The 12,981-nt window shown below is 33.5% G+C and overlaps 1 protein-coding gene and 2 non-coding genes across 3 annotated transcripts in view; 2 read left to right on the forward strand and 1 right to left on the reverse strand.

Moving 5' to 3' along the window:
• Positions 1-1,185: 1,185 nt before the first annotated feature.
• Positions 1,186-12,981, reverse strand: part of hob (hobbit) — a 40,353-nt gene continuing 28,557 nt past the window's right edge. The window contains exons 29-38 of the mRNA XM_068773529.1: positions 12,446-12,610; positions 11,509-11,661; positions 10,263-10,379; positions 7,451-7,665; positions 6,558-6,657; positions 5,948-6,089; positions 4,717-4,913; positions 3,781-3,977; positions 3,344-3,455; positions 1,186-2,106 (exon numbers count right to left, since the gene is read on the reverse strand). Of these exons, the coding sequence (XP_068629630.1) occupies positions 2,044-2,106; positions 3,344-3,455; positions 3,781-3,977; positions 4,717-4,913; positions 5,948-6,089; positions 6,558-6,657; positions 7,451-7,665; positions 10,263-10,379; positions 11,509-11,661; positions 12,446-12,610 (1,461 nt within the window). The 3' untranslated portion in view covers positions 1,186-2,043. The remainder of the gene's footprint in view (positions 2,107-3,343; positions 3,456-3,780; positions 3,978-4,716; positions 4,914-5,947; positions 6,090-6,557; positions 6,658-7,450; positions 7,666-10,262; positions 10,380-11,508; positions 11,662-12,445; positions 12,611-12,981) is intronic.
• Positions 9,711-9,782, forward strand: TRNAD-GUC (transfer RNA aspartic acid (anticodon GUC)). Its single transcript has one exon. It is a non-coding gene; the product is annotated as a tRNA-Asp (tRNA).
• Positions 10,555-10,626, forward strand: TRNAD-GUC (transfer RNA aspartic acid (anticodon GUC)). Its single transcript has one exon. It is a non-coding gene; the product is annotated as a tRNA-Asp (tRNA).

The raw sequence follows: 12,981 nt of genomic DNA on the forward strand, positions 1-12,981 counted from the left end.
CTTTTTCTTGACAAGTGTGTTACACATTGTCAGATATGTATAAAAAATGCACAGATACAAAATAAAACAAGGGTTAATTGCAATCACATTTATTCAACAGTGTATATTCATAAATATTTTATGCTTGTTCATACAAAATAACGTGTAATGTACAAAATACTTCGCTTAAATTATATGCATAGATACATTTCTACCACCTCTAGACATACGCGCTCCACTTGGATGCACTAAGAATGCACTAGGAATGCACTCGGCCACGTCTGGTCTATGACGTCTATTGACCGTGTTTCTACTACTTTTTTTGGTCATTGTTAAATTATGTGATTTCTGGCATTTACAACTCACAGTTTATGGTGGTAGAGCGCAAAATATTCTTAATTTAGACAAGTTTACTGCAACTAACTTCGATGATTTGATAGCTTCGGCTCAGGAGGTTGAATTATTTATTTTATCGTGAATCTAGCTAGCTAGCTAGCTAGCCATCTAGCTTTTATATCACTTCGGCTAAATCTATGACACCAAAAGACGAATTAATTAATTTTTATAATGCTACCGAAACCGCTGTACCGTGCCTTAGGAGCACGGCGAGTTAGAGAACGAAGTAAAAGAGCATCAACATGCAGCCGATTGTCGAAATACAGTAAAAAAAACCCGCCCGTCCCGTACCCGTTACCGCAATTATAACTAATACACGGTACTGCGGTTTCGGTAGCACTATAGGTGATAAGAAAGTTTCTTTTGAAAACTGGTAAAAAAAATTATATTACTTGTACACTTAAAAATCAAATTTAGATAAGAATTACATAAAATTTTAAAACAAACTTTAATGATAATTGTTATTAAACACATGGATATTAACTTTATTCATTTATGAGATTTAAATTGGTTATTAATTTTATAATCTAAAATGCAATAGAAAACCTTTAAAAATACCACATTTATACGTAGTGAAACATACAGTTATGACTCAAGACGTTTCTTATTAAACATGTATTAATAAATTATTGCTTTACACAAAATGTGTTAAACATTTATTACTTTATTTAAAATTATTTGAAAGCAAGAAATTTATAATTAAATTATACCTTCAATTACATATTTTTTTATATATTATTAATTTAAAAAAACCCATGTCTTTTTATATAAGCCATTAAATTATCAATAATATTAATACTTGTAAGCCACTACTTTTTTATCTGTGATTATATCTTGATTTTGACGTAAAAAAAATGGCGCGAAATGATGAAAACATAACCTATCTTTATTGACCACAGTTGTTAATTCTGTATTTTGCAAGGAACAAAAACCTTTGGTCGTTTTTTTAATTTTCCTTACATACTAAAAGTGATTACTGTTTGTTTTTCAAAGTTTTTTTATTGTTAAAAATGGAACAGCGTTATCGTTTTAATGCCATTGGCTAAAAAGAATTACTAGAAAAAAAATGATTTCTTCGAAATTACAGGAGTACGTTTAACAATAAATCAAAAACTATTTAAAATTCACGTCGCTAGATGTTTTTGTCGCCTTTAGCAAAAACCGCGTTTTATAAACTATTTAGTGCCGACAAGACACTATCGTACGTGACAGGAATTTTGTATGCATCTAAAAAATTCGAGGAACAGGTTTTTCAAGAATTTAAAGACGAGATATTTAGATCTATAGAGTCTTTTTATATAAACATAATATAATTTAGTTTGCACATTTGTAACATTTTAGATCATCAGTCATGATGGTATATATATTTAAATCTCTTGACTATGTCTATCATTGCACTGTATTGAATATTTATTATCTGTAATTCAAAATTATTATAAAAAAAGTTAGATCTAAAAGTACATGGAATTAATTTTAAATTTAAACAAATGCGTATTTTAACTAATTTTACGTGATATTATGGTCAATTAAAACACTAAATAATTTAATAATAATAAGTTACTATAGTATATAATATATAGAACTCAATACTAAGATTTATTATCAGGATTTTTAGTGGTAATATGTTTGTTCATTCATTTTAATTACACGCAATAAATTACCTCCACTTCAAGATTTTGAAAATTTAAACACACTGGGCGTGCTCTTCTTCTGTGGTTTATTTTCAGCCACCTGCAAGAAAGTTAATTGATGTTTAACTTAGTTTAAGTAAGACATTGTTTCAGTAGACAATTAAGTGAAATAAAATCAAAGAACAACTGATCTGATATATGAATCAAAATATTTTTACCCTAATGCAGCCTATTACATGAGAAAGGATTTATATAATAAATTCAGATTAAAATAAAAAAGTGAATGTTTATATTTCATTTCTAATGTGAACATCTTACATAGAAAAATAAAATTACAATTTGCGTCACGTTTTTAAATTTTTCATAAACGATTCATATTAAAAGTCAGGAACTAGAAGAATAGCTGTTTGAATAACTGTATTGACTCTTTTTTTTTTTGTATATTATACATAAAAAAATCCTAGTAAATTTAAGAATAATAGTGACTTTCAACAATGTTATCTAAGGAATAAAAATAAACTGGCTGTACCCTCTATTACGCTACATAGTGTCTCACTCTCTCATTTTGTCAATGTACAAGATCCCACAACAAATTACCAAACGACGCGTTAAATTTGTCTCGCAGTAAATTCAATATTTATTAAGAAAAGGCTATCCGAAACGGCATATTACTCTATTTTAGAGTATGTTCATGATAAAGAGGAAAAATGTGTTAATTTTAAGGGAAAATTTTATTATACAATCATTAAAAAAATTACAAACCCTTGTTGTTGTTTTCTCAATAGGTGGCGCGTTAGTGATCTTATATAATAAAGCTACTTTAACTTGATTTGATTAAGAGTAACATATTATAGCATTTATTATGAATTATATATATATTTATATATATATATACATATATATATACATATATATATATATATATATACATATATATATATATATACATATATATACATATATATATATATATATATATATATATATGTAGCGTGTAAAGCATGGATGCACAGACCGCGGCTCGCCGGTCAAATACTGGTGGCCCGACAGCAAAAAAGTAATACTCTCGTACATTCGAAAAATATTGAATTCCAATTATTATCAATTCTGTATTGTCTTTAATTACCTATTTTTCTGGCGGCCAGCCCGCCATCAGTTCATGATTTGCCCGAGTGGCCCCTAGTCTTAATAAGTCTGTGCAACAATGGTGTATAGTATCACAGAGATTTTTAGATGATACTTATGTGTGTGTCCAAAGAAAGTTCTAGTGTGTGCATAACAATTACATTTACGTGCAAATGACTGCTACGTATACGTGAGTAATGCTTGCAACTGACCGTGCGCTCGCCAAGCAGCAGCCGGACCTTGTCCTCTTCGTGGGGCTCCGCTGGCGCCGCCGCACGTCGCCCTAGCTGCAGCTTCTGCCGGATGGCTTGCGATAGGATCACCCTGTAACAATACCAACACGTGAAAAAAAAAACCACTATATATATATATATATATATATATACATAAAGCAAGAAGCGTCCTTTTAGCGCCCGTTCATAGCTGACAATGGCGAACGGCGGCCGGAGACAGCCGGAGTTGACCGATGCGCCAGCGCAGGCAATAAACGCTTACATAAAGTAGGTGCGATCTTTGCGTTACTAAAGGTACGTCAATTTAGTGTGCATCCTTTTAGGTTGTCACACTATAATAAGATAAATTTTGGATATAATACTAAAAAAGAATATAGGTTATCACTCCTCATCTCGTGTAAGTCTTATAAAATTACCTTCTGGTGTCGTTCTTAGTGGCGAGCAGCAGATCGAGCCAGGTCCAGGTGACGTTGTGGTACTCCAGCGTGGGCAGCACGAGGGGCAGATCGCGGACGTCCTCCAAGTTCTTCTCCTTACTACCCTTGTACGACACGCGCACCGGCACCTCAGGTATCTTTATGTAGATGAACAATTTGTTTTTCTCCGCTCGCTCCTGTAGAGTAAAGGGATGCGTGGAATAAAATATATACAGATATGAAATTGATCAAATATTAAAAATAGTAAAATACAAGAAGTTGGACAAACATCAAATACCATCATCTAATACTATATATAAGGTTGCATTTTTTTTTCAAATAATAATTGACAAAAAATATTTTCACAAGTATATATATAGTATGTTAAATTTACACACAGTTTGATGACGAAAATAGTAGCTCTTTTATTCCATTATTACAATAACTAAGATATTTTAATGTGTTACATGCAGTTAAATTATAAACTAGCTGTGCTCGCGGCTTTGTCCGCGTGAAATTTAACAAAAAAAGTAGTTTATTTAGTTTTTTTAGTGAAGAAATTTTTTAAAAATAAAAGTAGCCTAAGTTTTTTTTTTAAATAAAAGTAGCCTAAGTTACTCATTGCATCGGCTACCTGACAGTATAAGTACCGTCAAAATCATCTATCTAATCGTCAAAATCGGTCTAGCCATTTTAGAAATTAGCGGAAACAAACAGACAGAGAAAAATAAAAAAATAATGTATCAAAAATTTGTAATTAAAAAGTGTCTCCGACAACTTTACGATGATTACCTTCAACCTTCATGAGCGGTTTCTATATTTTGTCATTCACACAAAGTTAACAAACAGGTTGGTTTGGATTAGAACCCACGGTCATAACTAATGTGCTATCACTACCGGCATCAAGCCTTAGAAACTCATAATTGTTTCTAATACCTTCATCTTCTCTACATCGTCCTTGTCCCTCTTATCTCGTTTCACGTAAAAGTTGGAGTTGGAATCGCGCTTCTTGGTCCTCTTCTTGGCGGCGGGCAGCGGTCGCTCGCCCTCCTCGTCGCCCTCCTCCATCGCCTCCGGGTCGCGCTCGGGGAAGCAGAACTTTAGCATTGTGTTGAAGAACTTCTTCGTTAGCCCTGCGATACGTCGACATTAGAAACAACGCATTATTTAAATTAACTGCAAAAAAATCTTTATAAGAAACAAATTTTCACAAAACGTTTTAATTATCCCAGTACGTTTTTGATATTTGGCTAGCTTAGTAGACTTCAGTTTATGATCTAAAACCTCAAATTCAATTTATCTTAGCTGAGAAAAGAGAAATATGGTGAGTAAACCAGCATATCTCAGGATCATACAATTTAATACATATATTTCTCCACCAATTCTCGCTTCCGTCCGTTCGTTACGATTCCGATATCGAGATAGGAAAGATAGAGAGGGCGATTATCGCCTGCCTAAAAGGCGAAGATAATCTGCGCCATACATTCTTTGAGTATTGTATTGTAAGAAAGTTGTGTAGATCACAATAAAAATAAATAAGACGACTTTTTTTATTAATTCTAATTTGTATCGCTGGTGTTTTTTTTTACAATATTTTTTTTTCGCTTTTACTAAACGCAGACAGTTGGGGGAGGGTTGCCACTATTTGACGCGGATCTTTCTTCTCCTAGCTACGAGGCAAAACTTAAAGGAAATAAACAAAACGGTCATAAAAGTAATACGAAAAAGCAATTAACCAAGTAAAAAAGATGATAAAACTAACTAGAAATAAAATACATTATTTAAATATGAGTCATAATAATCTGTGATATGTGATGTAAAATTCTGATTAGGGAAGAAAGGCGATATATGAAAGAAGATTTGCGAATGAGGAAAAAAAGAACATGGGGCAAAAGGAAGCCATAAAAGATATTATGAAAAAAAGAAGATTATGCAAGTTTTTCAAAATTCGAATCACTGCATAGATAGTTATCGTTTACCTTCTATCTCTGTAGACTTTATACTCCAATAGAACAAATAATTTAAAATATTTCAGTAATCACTTTATATATGATGATAAATAGGTGCGAAATTATTAAAGATTTTTGCTGACAAATGAGCAATATATTCACCCCTTTAAAGTTTTTACACCTATGATTAATAATTTTGAATATGTGAAGAGGCTTACCGATACGTATGGGTACAATGTTGACCTCAAAGTGCTCTTTGACTGAGATGCCACCGACGGGCGGACGGTCGCGGCAGAAGACGCGAAGCGCCGCGCGGCGAGCTAGGGGCGCACGCCCTGACGCCGCCTGTGGCACCAGCACCTACCACACATACATTAATGACCTCATGATCCTCTGACAGGTGTCCAGGAAGGCATCTGTTTCAGTTTCTTTCATTTATTTAAAATAGGCTCACTAATAACTACATAATATAACTTTACATTAGTTTCATATAACAAAGTACAAAATTAAATTGTTTATCTGATAGAGGCGTACACAGCCCTAGACAAAATAGTAAGGATGGAAAAAATAAAAATGGTCTGTCTAAATATTGATCATCGTATAAATATTTCATCATCATTATCATAACCGCCGGTAAATACCCACTGCAACCATCCATACCGACTTTCAATAACCAACTTTCACCTACGTGTTGTAATTACTTCAATACTCTATGCTCTATATCAAATAAAACTCTCTAAGTCAGCGAAATCTAAGGCGACTACGGGAGGAGGCAGGCCTATGCCTTGCACTGGGCGTTCATCGGCTGAAAAGAAGAATATAACTTACTTCAGGGAAAGGTTCGTTCGGTAGCAAGTTGGTGACCCTCACGTATCCGACTTCCAGCTGGTGCTCCACGGAATCGTCAGACCTGGAAGTCTTCGTATACCTGAACAACAAACATACACATCTGAAACCGAGATCATCATCTAAAAGTAACATCTTACTAAATGACACAAGCAATTTGTTATAAATTACCTATGACGTCTTTACTGAATCATCAAAGTCAAGGAAATAATGAGTCAAGTAATTGTATCAATAATTCCATGAAATGTTGTCTAATATATATTTTTTAATAAATACATAATTTTATAAATCGAATCGAAAATAGAAAACCAAGTAAAAGAGTTTTCAGTGGGAGATTTCTTTTCCATGTTTCACCAAAGTAGAGATGTTAATATTGATTGTCAACTTGATGAGAATGACTTCGTCGACAAATCAGATTAAGTTCTGTTACAAACAGGAATAAGTGCATCTGTCTGAATCAAAATACATCTGTAAGAAATGACCAATATTTAGCCACTTCCGCACATGCAGTGCAATGCGTAAATTACACCGTATTAGTGCCAAACACAGAGTCAAACAAAGTCAAAGTCAAAGTGTAACATAGCTCCTGAAGATGTCCCGTGGAGGGGTGAAACACGTGTTGAGTGATTTGGTGATGGCGGTTGTGTGATTCGCATTGTTTGCCGCATGCGCATTTATCAGCGGGCTGGCGGGCGGTGCATTTCATTGCACGACTACCACTGAATGTGTGGAAGTGGCTACATATTGGTCCTTTTCTTACTTAGGATGGACTTCCGCGAAGTAAAGCCTGATTCCATTAAATACTCAAAATACGTCTACGTAAATAAAAATATACGGTCTTAAATCGATTGTAAGACTGCAGTTAAAGAACTTACAAGAAGTTGGTAAGCAGAAGATCAGCGATGCCAAGCTGTCCGTCAGCATCGGTAAGCCTCCAGCGCGCGGACTTGAAGCAGATCTCGTTGTGGCGGTGCGGAGGTGCATGCGGTGCTCGAACCGCTGGAGCTGCAGAACGCGCTTCACGCCACGCGCGCACCATGGCATCCAACTCTTCACCCAGCGACCACGCTGCCTCCTTACACTCATTCACCTAACAATACAAACATACAGCATATTCAGAACAGGGATGAATAGAAATAAAACGTAAATCAATAGAAGAGAGATAAGGGGGAATTCCACAAAAATATAATTCTTTATAGGACGAAAGAGAGCACCCTACAATACTTTTCGACTTGTGATTGGCTGACGATTTTTATTGGTCGAGTATTATTTTTATAGTTTTAAATCGGTATATATATGGTTTAAGCTTGATGAATATACACACTTCTACTTTGGACTTCCTGTTCTTATTACCTCCAAGACCTACCTTATGAAGAATCTCACAGATAATAAAATAATGTATACAAAATTAAACAGAAATATATTAATAAATTTTGAAAAAAAAATCATAAACAAACATTAAGAATTGTTAAAGTATTCTGAAGGAGAGACAGAGAAAAAAAAGAATGAAATAGAATGAGAAGGACCACAGAGGAATGAATGAAAAATCTTAAAGGGGATAAAAGACGAGCGAGGGTATAAGAAGATTTGTAAAAAAATTATTGTAAATAATATCCCTACTTACACGTAGCAAGTATATAAACATACAGCGCCAGATGACCAGAGACAGGACGCCAAATTTTGTAGTGCACCAATATTATCATACATTTTGACTAATTGCATTACGAAAAATCATTCATGTATGCATAAAGAAAATTCTTAGCTCCTCAAAATTCCTCACATTTAAATTAAATATTTTATTATATTACAGTTTATTGTTTAGTCTTTGTCGTTTCAGCAAATATACGAACAATCCAAGGTATAAATCTCCGCCAAAGATATCTATGGGGGGATATATCATAATTGCCACACTTGGCAGGCGGGTGATCGCAGTGTTGTAGTACCCTGAAGGTGCTGCTACTCAATCATTCGAAACTTGTACGTGAACAGTGACAATCGTTACTACACAAAATATTAATTGTATAAGATTATATGGAATCGAACCCGCGACTTACGGTCACCAGTCTCAGTCACCTTCCGTTGGACTATCATAACTAATTTTTTTATTTTCAATAAATTTGTTTATTCTCGTATAAAAAGATATCATATTTCGTTTTACCCAAGACGCTTATAATATAAACATCTCTAATCTTCTCCTAGGAAAGTGAATGAGGGCCCAACTGCCTTCATCATTAAACTCCGCAAAATGTTTAGATATTAATAAAACTAATACATCTTTTTTTTTTTTTACTCAACTCATTTATAAGCAACTATGCAAACCTCTACAATAAACTGCCTTTTCATACCTTGTAATTATCATATAATAAATTCAAACAGGACTACTAGAACTTTTAGGTTGTAAAGCGGAGAAAGCAGACTTCTTCGTCTTAACTTTGTAACTAGAAAAACACTAGATGCAGACCGCTTCCAGCAGATCCTACTGAAAATCTATAGGGGAGGCAACGCAAATGCAATTTATTTATAACGTTTATAGAAAAAGATCTAATCTAAATCATATTACATTATAAATGAACATGTAGTTAAAAATAATTTGCTCTAAGACCTACCTACCTTTTTAAAAGAGGTCAGAAAATAATAACTTAACTATGTTTGATGTGGTCATTTCTCAGATCACAATGCGCATTTTCGACTTAGGTATGATACTTTTAAAGAACCCAAACTTTTATAATTAAACACAAAAAATTTACATAACCATTAGAAACTACATTGCCTAAATATTTACTTTAAAAAATTATTTCATATTTTTCCTTGACAACCAGGACAAGAAACAAACCAAATAGTTTCTTCGAAACATTTGCCGTTTGCGATAAGATAGCAGTTTATACCTGTTTTTTTTTTTCTATTTTGATTATTTATTATAAGAGTAAAATAAATATTTTTTCATATTAGTCATAGCGAAAAAATAGCACAACTTAAAAATATTGTTTACGTCATGCTACGTAAGACAACCTATAAATATCACATATATACATTTATAAATTGCTTCAATGTATGAATCAATGCTAAATATATTATCTTATCCAATGATGATGTAATCCACATTACCTATTCGATGTTTTTAACACGTCACCTATATCTTCGGTAGTATAGTGGTAAGTATCCCCGCCTGTCACGCGGGAGACCGGGGTTCGATTCCCCGCCGGAGAGATTCCTTTTTGTAATTTTATTTTTTTTTCTCTCGCTTTTTTATTTTTTAGTACTAAAATTTATGATAATTTTAATATATTTCTTGATTTATTCCATCAACAGCTCTCTTATAATGGAGTATCTGAGAAGAGCCCAGAACAAACTGAACAATTTTTTTCAATCACTGTCATTATTTTCAAACAATTTAAAAGAAAAACTACACTAACAGGATTACTTTAATTTAGTAAAGTTTTAAATTTATTTCATAATATTTTAAATATAGCACGCATTGTATTGAAGAACGCGCACATAATTGTCCAAAAAAAATTACTAATTTAATAAATCCTAAAGAATAACAAATTCGTTTTTATTTCTAATAGTTAATTTGTATATAGGACGATTTTTACTTGTAATAAGTAAATATACTATTTTTCTTATACACATAGACAAGATTATCATATTTATAAGGACTATGTTTATCAGAAGGATTGAAAATATCACCTGATCATCCAGACTCTTGAGTTCAGCTATAGCAGCAGGATCGTGGCCGGTGATGGACCTGTTCTTCAAGTAATATTCCTTCTCCAGCCGACGCAGTCTCGCAAGCGACTCCCTCACCTAAGCATGACATTGTTATTTTAGACAAAAATATTACATACATTCCAAAATTTTATTTATTCAACTGTAAAGATGAATTTAATAATAAGTATAATGAAATAAATGTGTTATTAAAATTCTTATACAATGACGTAATCAACAAACTACATTACGTCTTTTCAATCTTATAAATACATCTTCGGTAGTATAGTGGTAAGTATCCCCGCCTGTCACGCGGGAGACCGGGGTTCGATTCCCCGCCGGAGAGATCCTTTTTGTCATTTTTTTTTCTCTTTCCAAATTATTTAAAATATTTTTAAATTATTTGAAAATAATATTAATATTTCTTAGCTAATTATTATTTTATAATGTATCATAAATTAGTATTGTATATTATTATACATAAGTACGTCTTAGATATTGATCATTGTACATTAGGCATTTTCTTTTATTTTTATAAAATTACACAGTATATATACTCTGTTGATAATAAAAAATATATTTTAGCTGTCACTAAAATGTGTTGTCTCTGACATACAGGATGTTTAGTTATAATTATAAAAGCTTTTAAGAACATTTCTATCAAATAATATATGGTATGTCGTATTCAAAAATCAACGATTAAATAACTAACGTAATGATAATGTAATAAGAAAAATCATTTTCAATATTCGAATTACCACAAATTAAAATTAATTATGAACTAAAATTAAAATTACAATCAGTCTTTTCAGTCTTTTCTTTTATACTTCCTAAAGTTATTGGCCTATTGCATCTCAATTGTGTTTAAGAGTGACAACTTTATATAATGGGTATAGGTGCAGAAGCTTTAAAACGTTTTACTGACCAACATACTATATTCTCATCCTGTATATACACCATCAAATTGCATTGATGATGAACTACAAGTCACAGCATATAAAATAAATTACTGTAAAATATTTCAGAGTCATTACATTATATATGGTGATTAAAAATAGGTGTCGAAGTTATTATTTCGTACCTAGAAATCTATTAAACGTATTACCAATCACTCTGCATACCTAGGAGTCGTCACTTAATATATAGGATGATAGGAAATAGATGTAAAAGTTTTATAGTTTTTTTTGGTGAAAAATTAAAAAAAAAAACTTTATATAAAGCTTCGAACCTGCGTCTGCAGCTTATGTATGAGGTGGCGGTGATCACGGTCCTGGTGCAGCTGCAGCTGGAAGCGCATGCGCGCCCGTCTCTCCAGCGCTCGACGTCTCTCTGGCTCCACACGCAGCACCACGTTGTTCACCACATCCAGAAGCATGGCGTACTATGGTTAAATAAATTTTATGATCTTTAGCATATGGGTAAAATCGTCATTTAGACCAGAGAGAAGTTTTGATTATTTATTAGTTGTTGTAACATTACAATAAATACTACAACTATGTTCAAAACATATTTATTTTAATATACCTACATGTACTATTTTTCCTATTTGAATCTATACTAGAAGAGCTGCAGTAAATAAACAAAAAGATTTTATTTTAAAACCTATTTATTCTATGAATAAGTTATTAAAAATTACTTTTTAGTTATCTTTTTGTTATTTATTACATTTTTCGCGAGCTGTGGTAGCCAGATCTCGGGTTCAATTCCCGACATATAAATTTATATAATTCACACTTTGTGCATTAATTATGAAGGATTGCCCCTGCAGTCAAACAAGTGTCCAGGGGATGGGCAGAGGCGTCTTCTGCGTACCATAGTCAAGACAAAAGTGGCGAATATGGTATATCCCCCCATAGATATCTTTAAGAGAGGGCTATGTCTTGGAATGATTTGTGGGACCGGGGTGTGAAATAGCCATATATAACTAGTTAATTAAGGCATATGAACGCCATTTTTCAATGACTCAAAATTAGTTTTATTTTTTTTTTCAGCAGACTTTTTTATAACATTTTTAAATGTCTTAATGACAACTTTTTTAACTAAAAATTTTATGAATTTTTGCACATTTTCTAACTGAATTAAATTAATTTTTTTTCGATGCTTCCTTTTTTGTCTTTTGTCAAAGATTGTATGGCAGGTCACAATAAATCGCAGAAACAATGTACCTGTAGCGAATTAGTGCAGACATCGAGGTCGTGGTGCATTAGCGTAAAGGAGTCGTAGGGCTGCGGGGGCTGCGCCCAGCCTGCGCCGGCGCCGCCGCCCGCCTCCGTGTCTTCGTGTGTCACGTAGTAGAACTCGCAGGCGCAGCGCGACACGATCCGCTGCAGCTGTACCACCACCAAGACACAGCTTACAAAAACAATCCCACCAGGTACACTTAAACACCGTGTCGGAACAAACATATTCACAACCATACGAAAAACGCAACAGTCCTTACTACAAAAGAATATTAAGAACATAAAAGGGAAAACCAACTACATTCACCCTCGATAGAAACATTGTCAGAATTTTTTCCACTACCAAGTGGTAGTAATGGTAGCTGGACGATAGCAACCGATCAGGTCGAAGGTCGGAGATATTTTAGATAACACGAGCAGCCGGTCTCGCGCCGGCGCGAGATACTTATCAATCGACTACTATTTTGTGCGCGAGTGAGAGAGAACTAGTGGTTTGTGATCGATGTAGATTACCGTCACCA

Source organism: Battus philenor, unplaced genomic scaffold, assembly GCF_028537555.1.
Source record: "Battus philenor isolate CCGP_79_NKW_IND1 unplaced genomic scaffold, ilBatPhil1.0.hap1 SCAF_6, whole genome shotgun sequence".
Taxonomy (NCBI): domain Eukaryota; kingdom Metazoa; phylum Arthropoda; class Insecta; order Lepidoptera; family Papilionidae; genus Battus; species Battus philenor.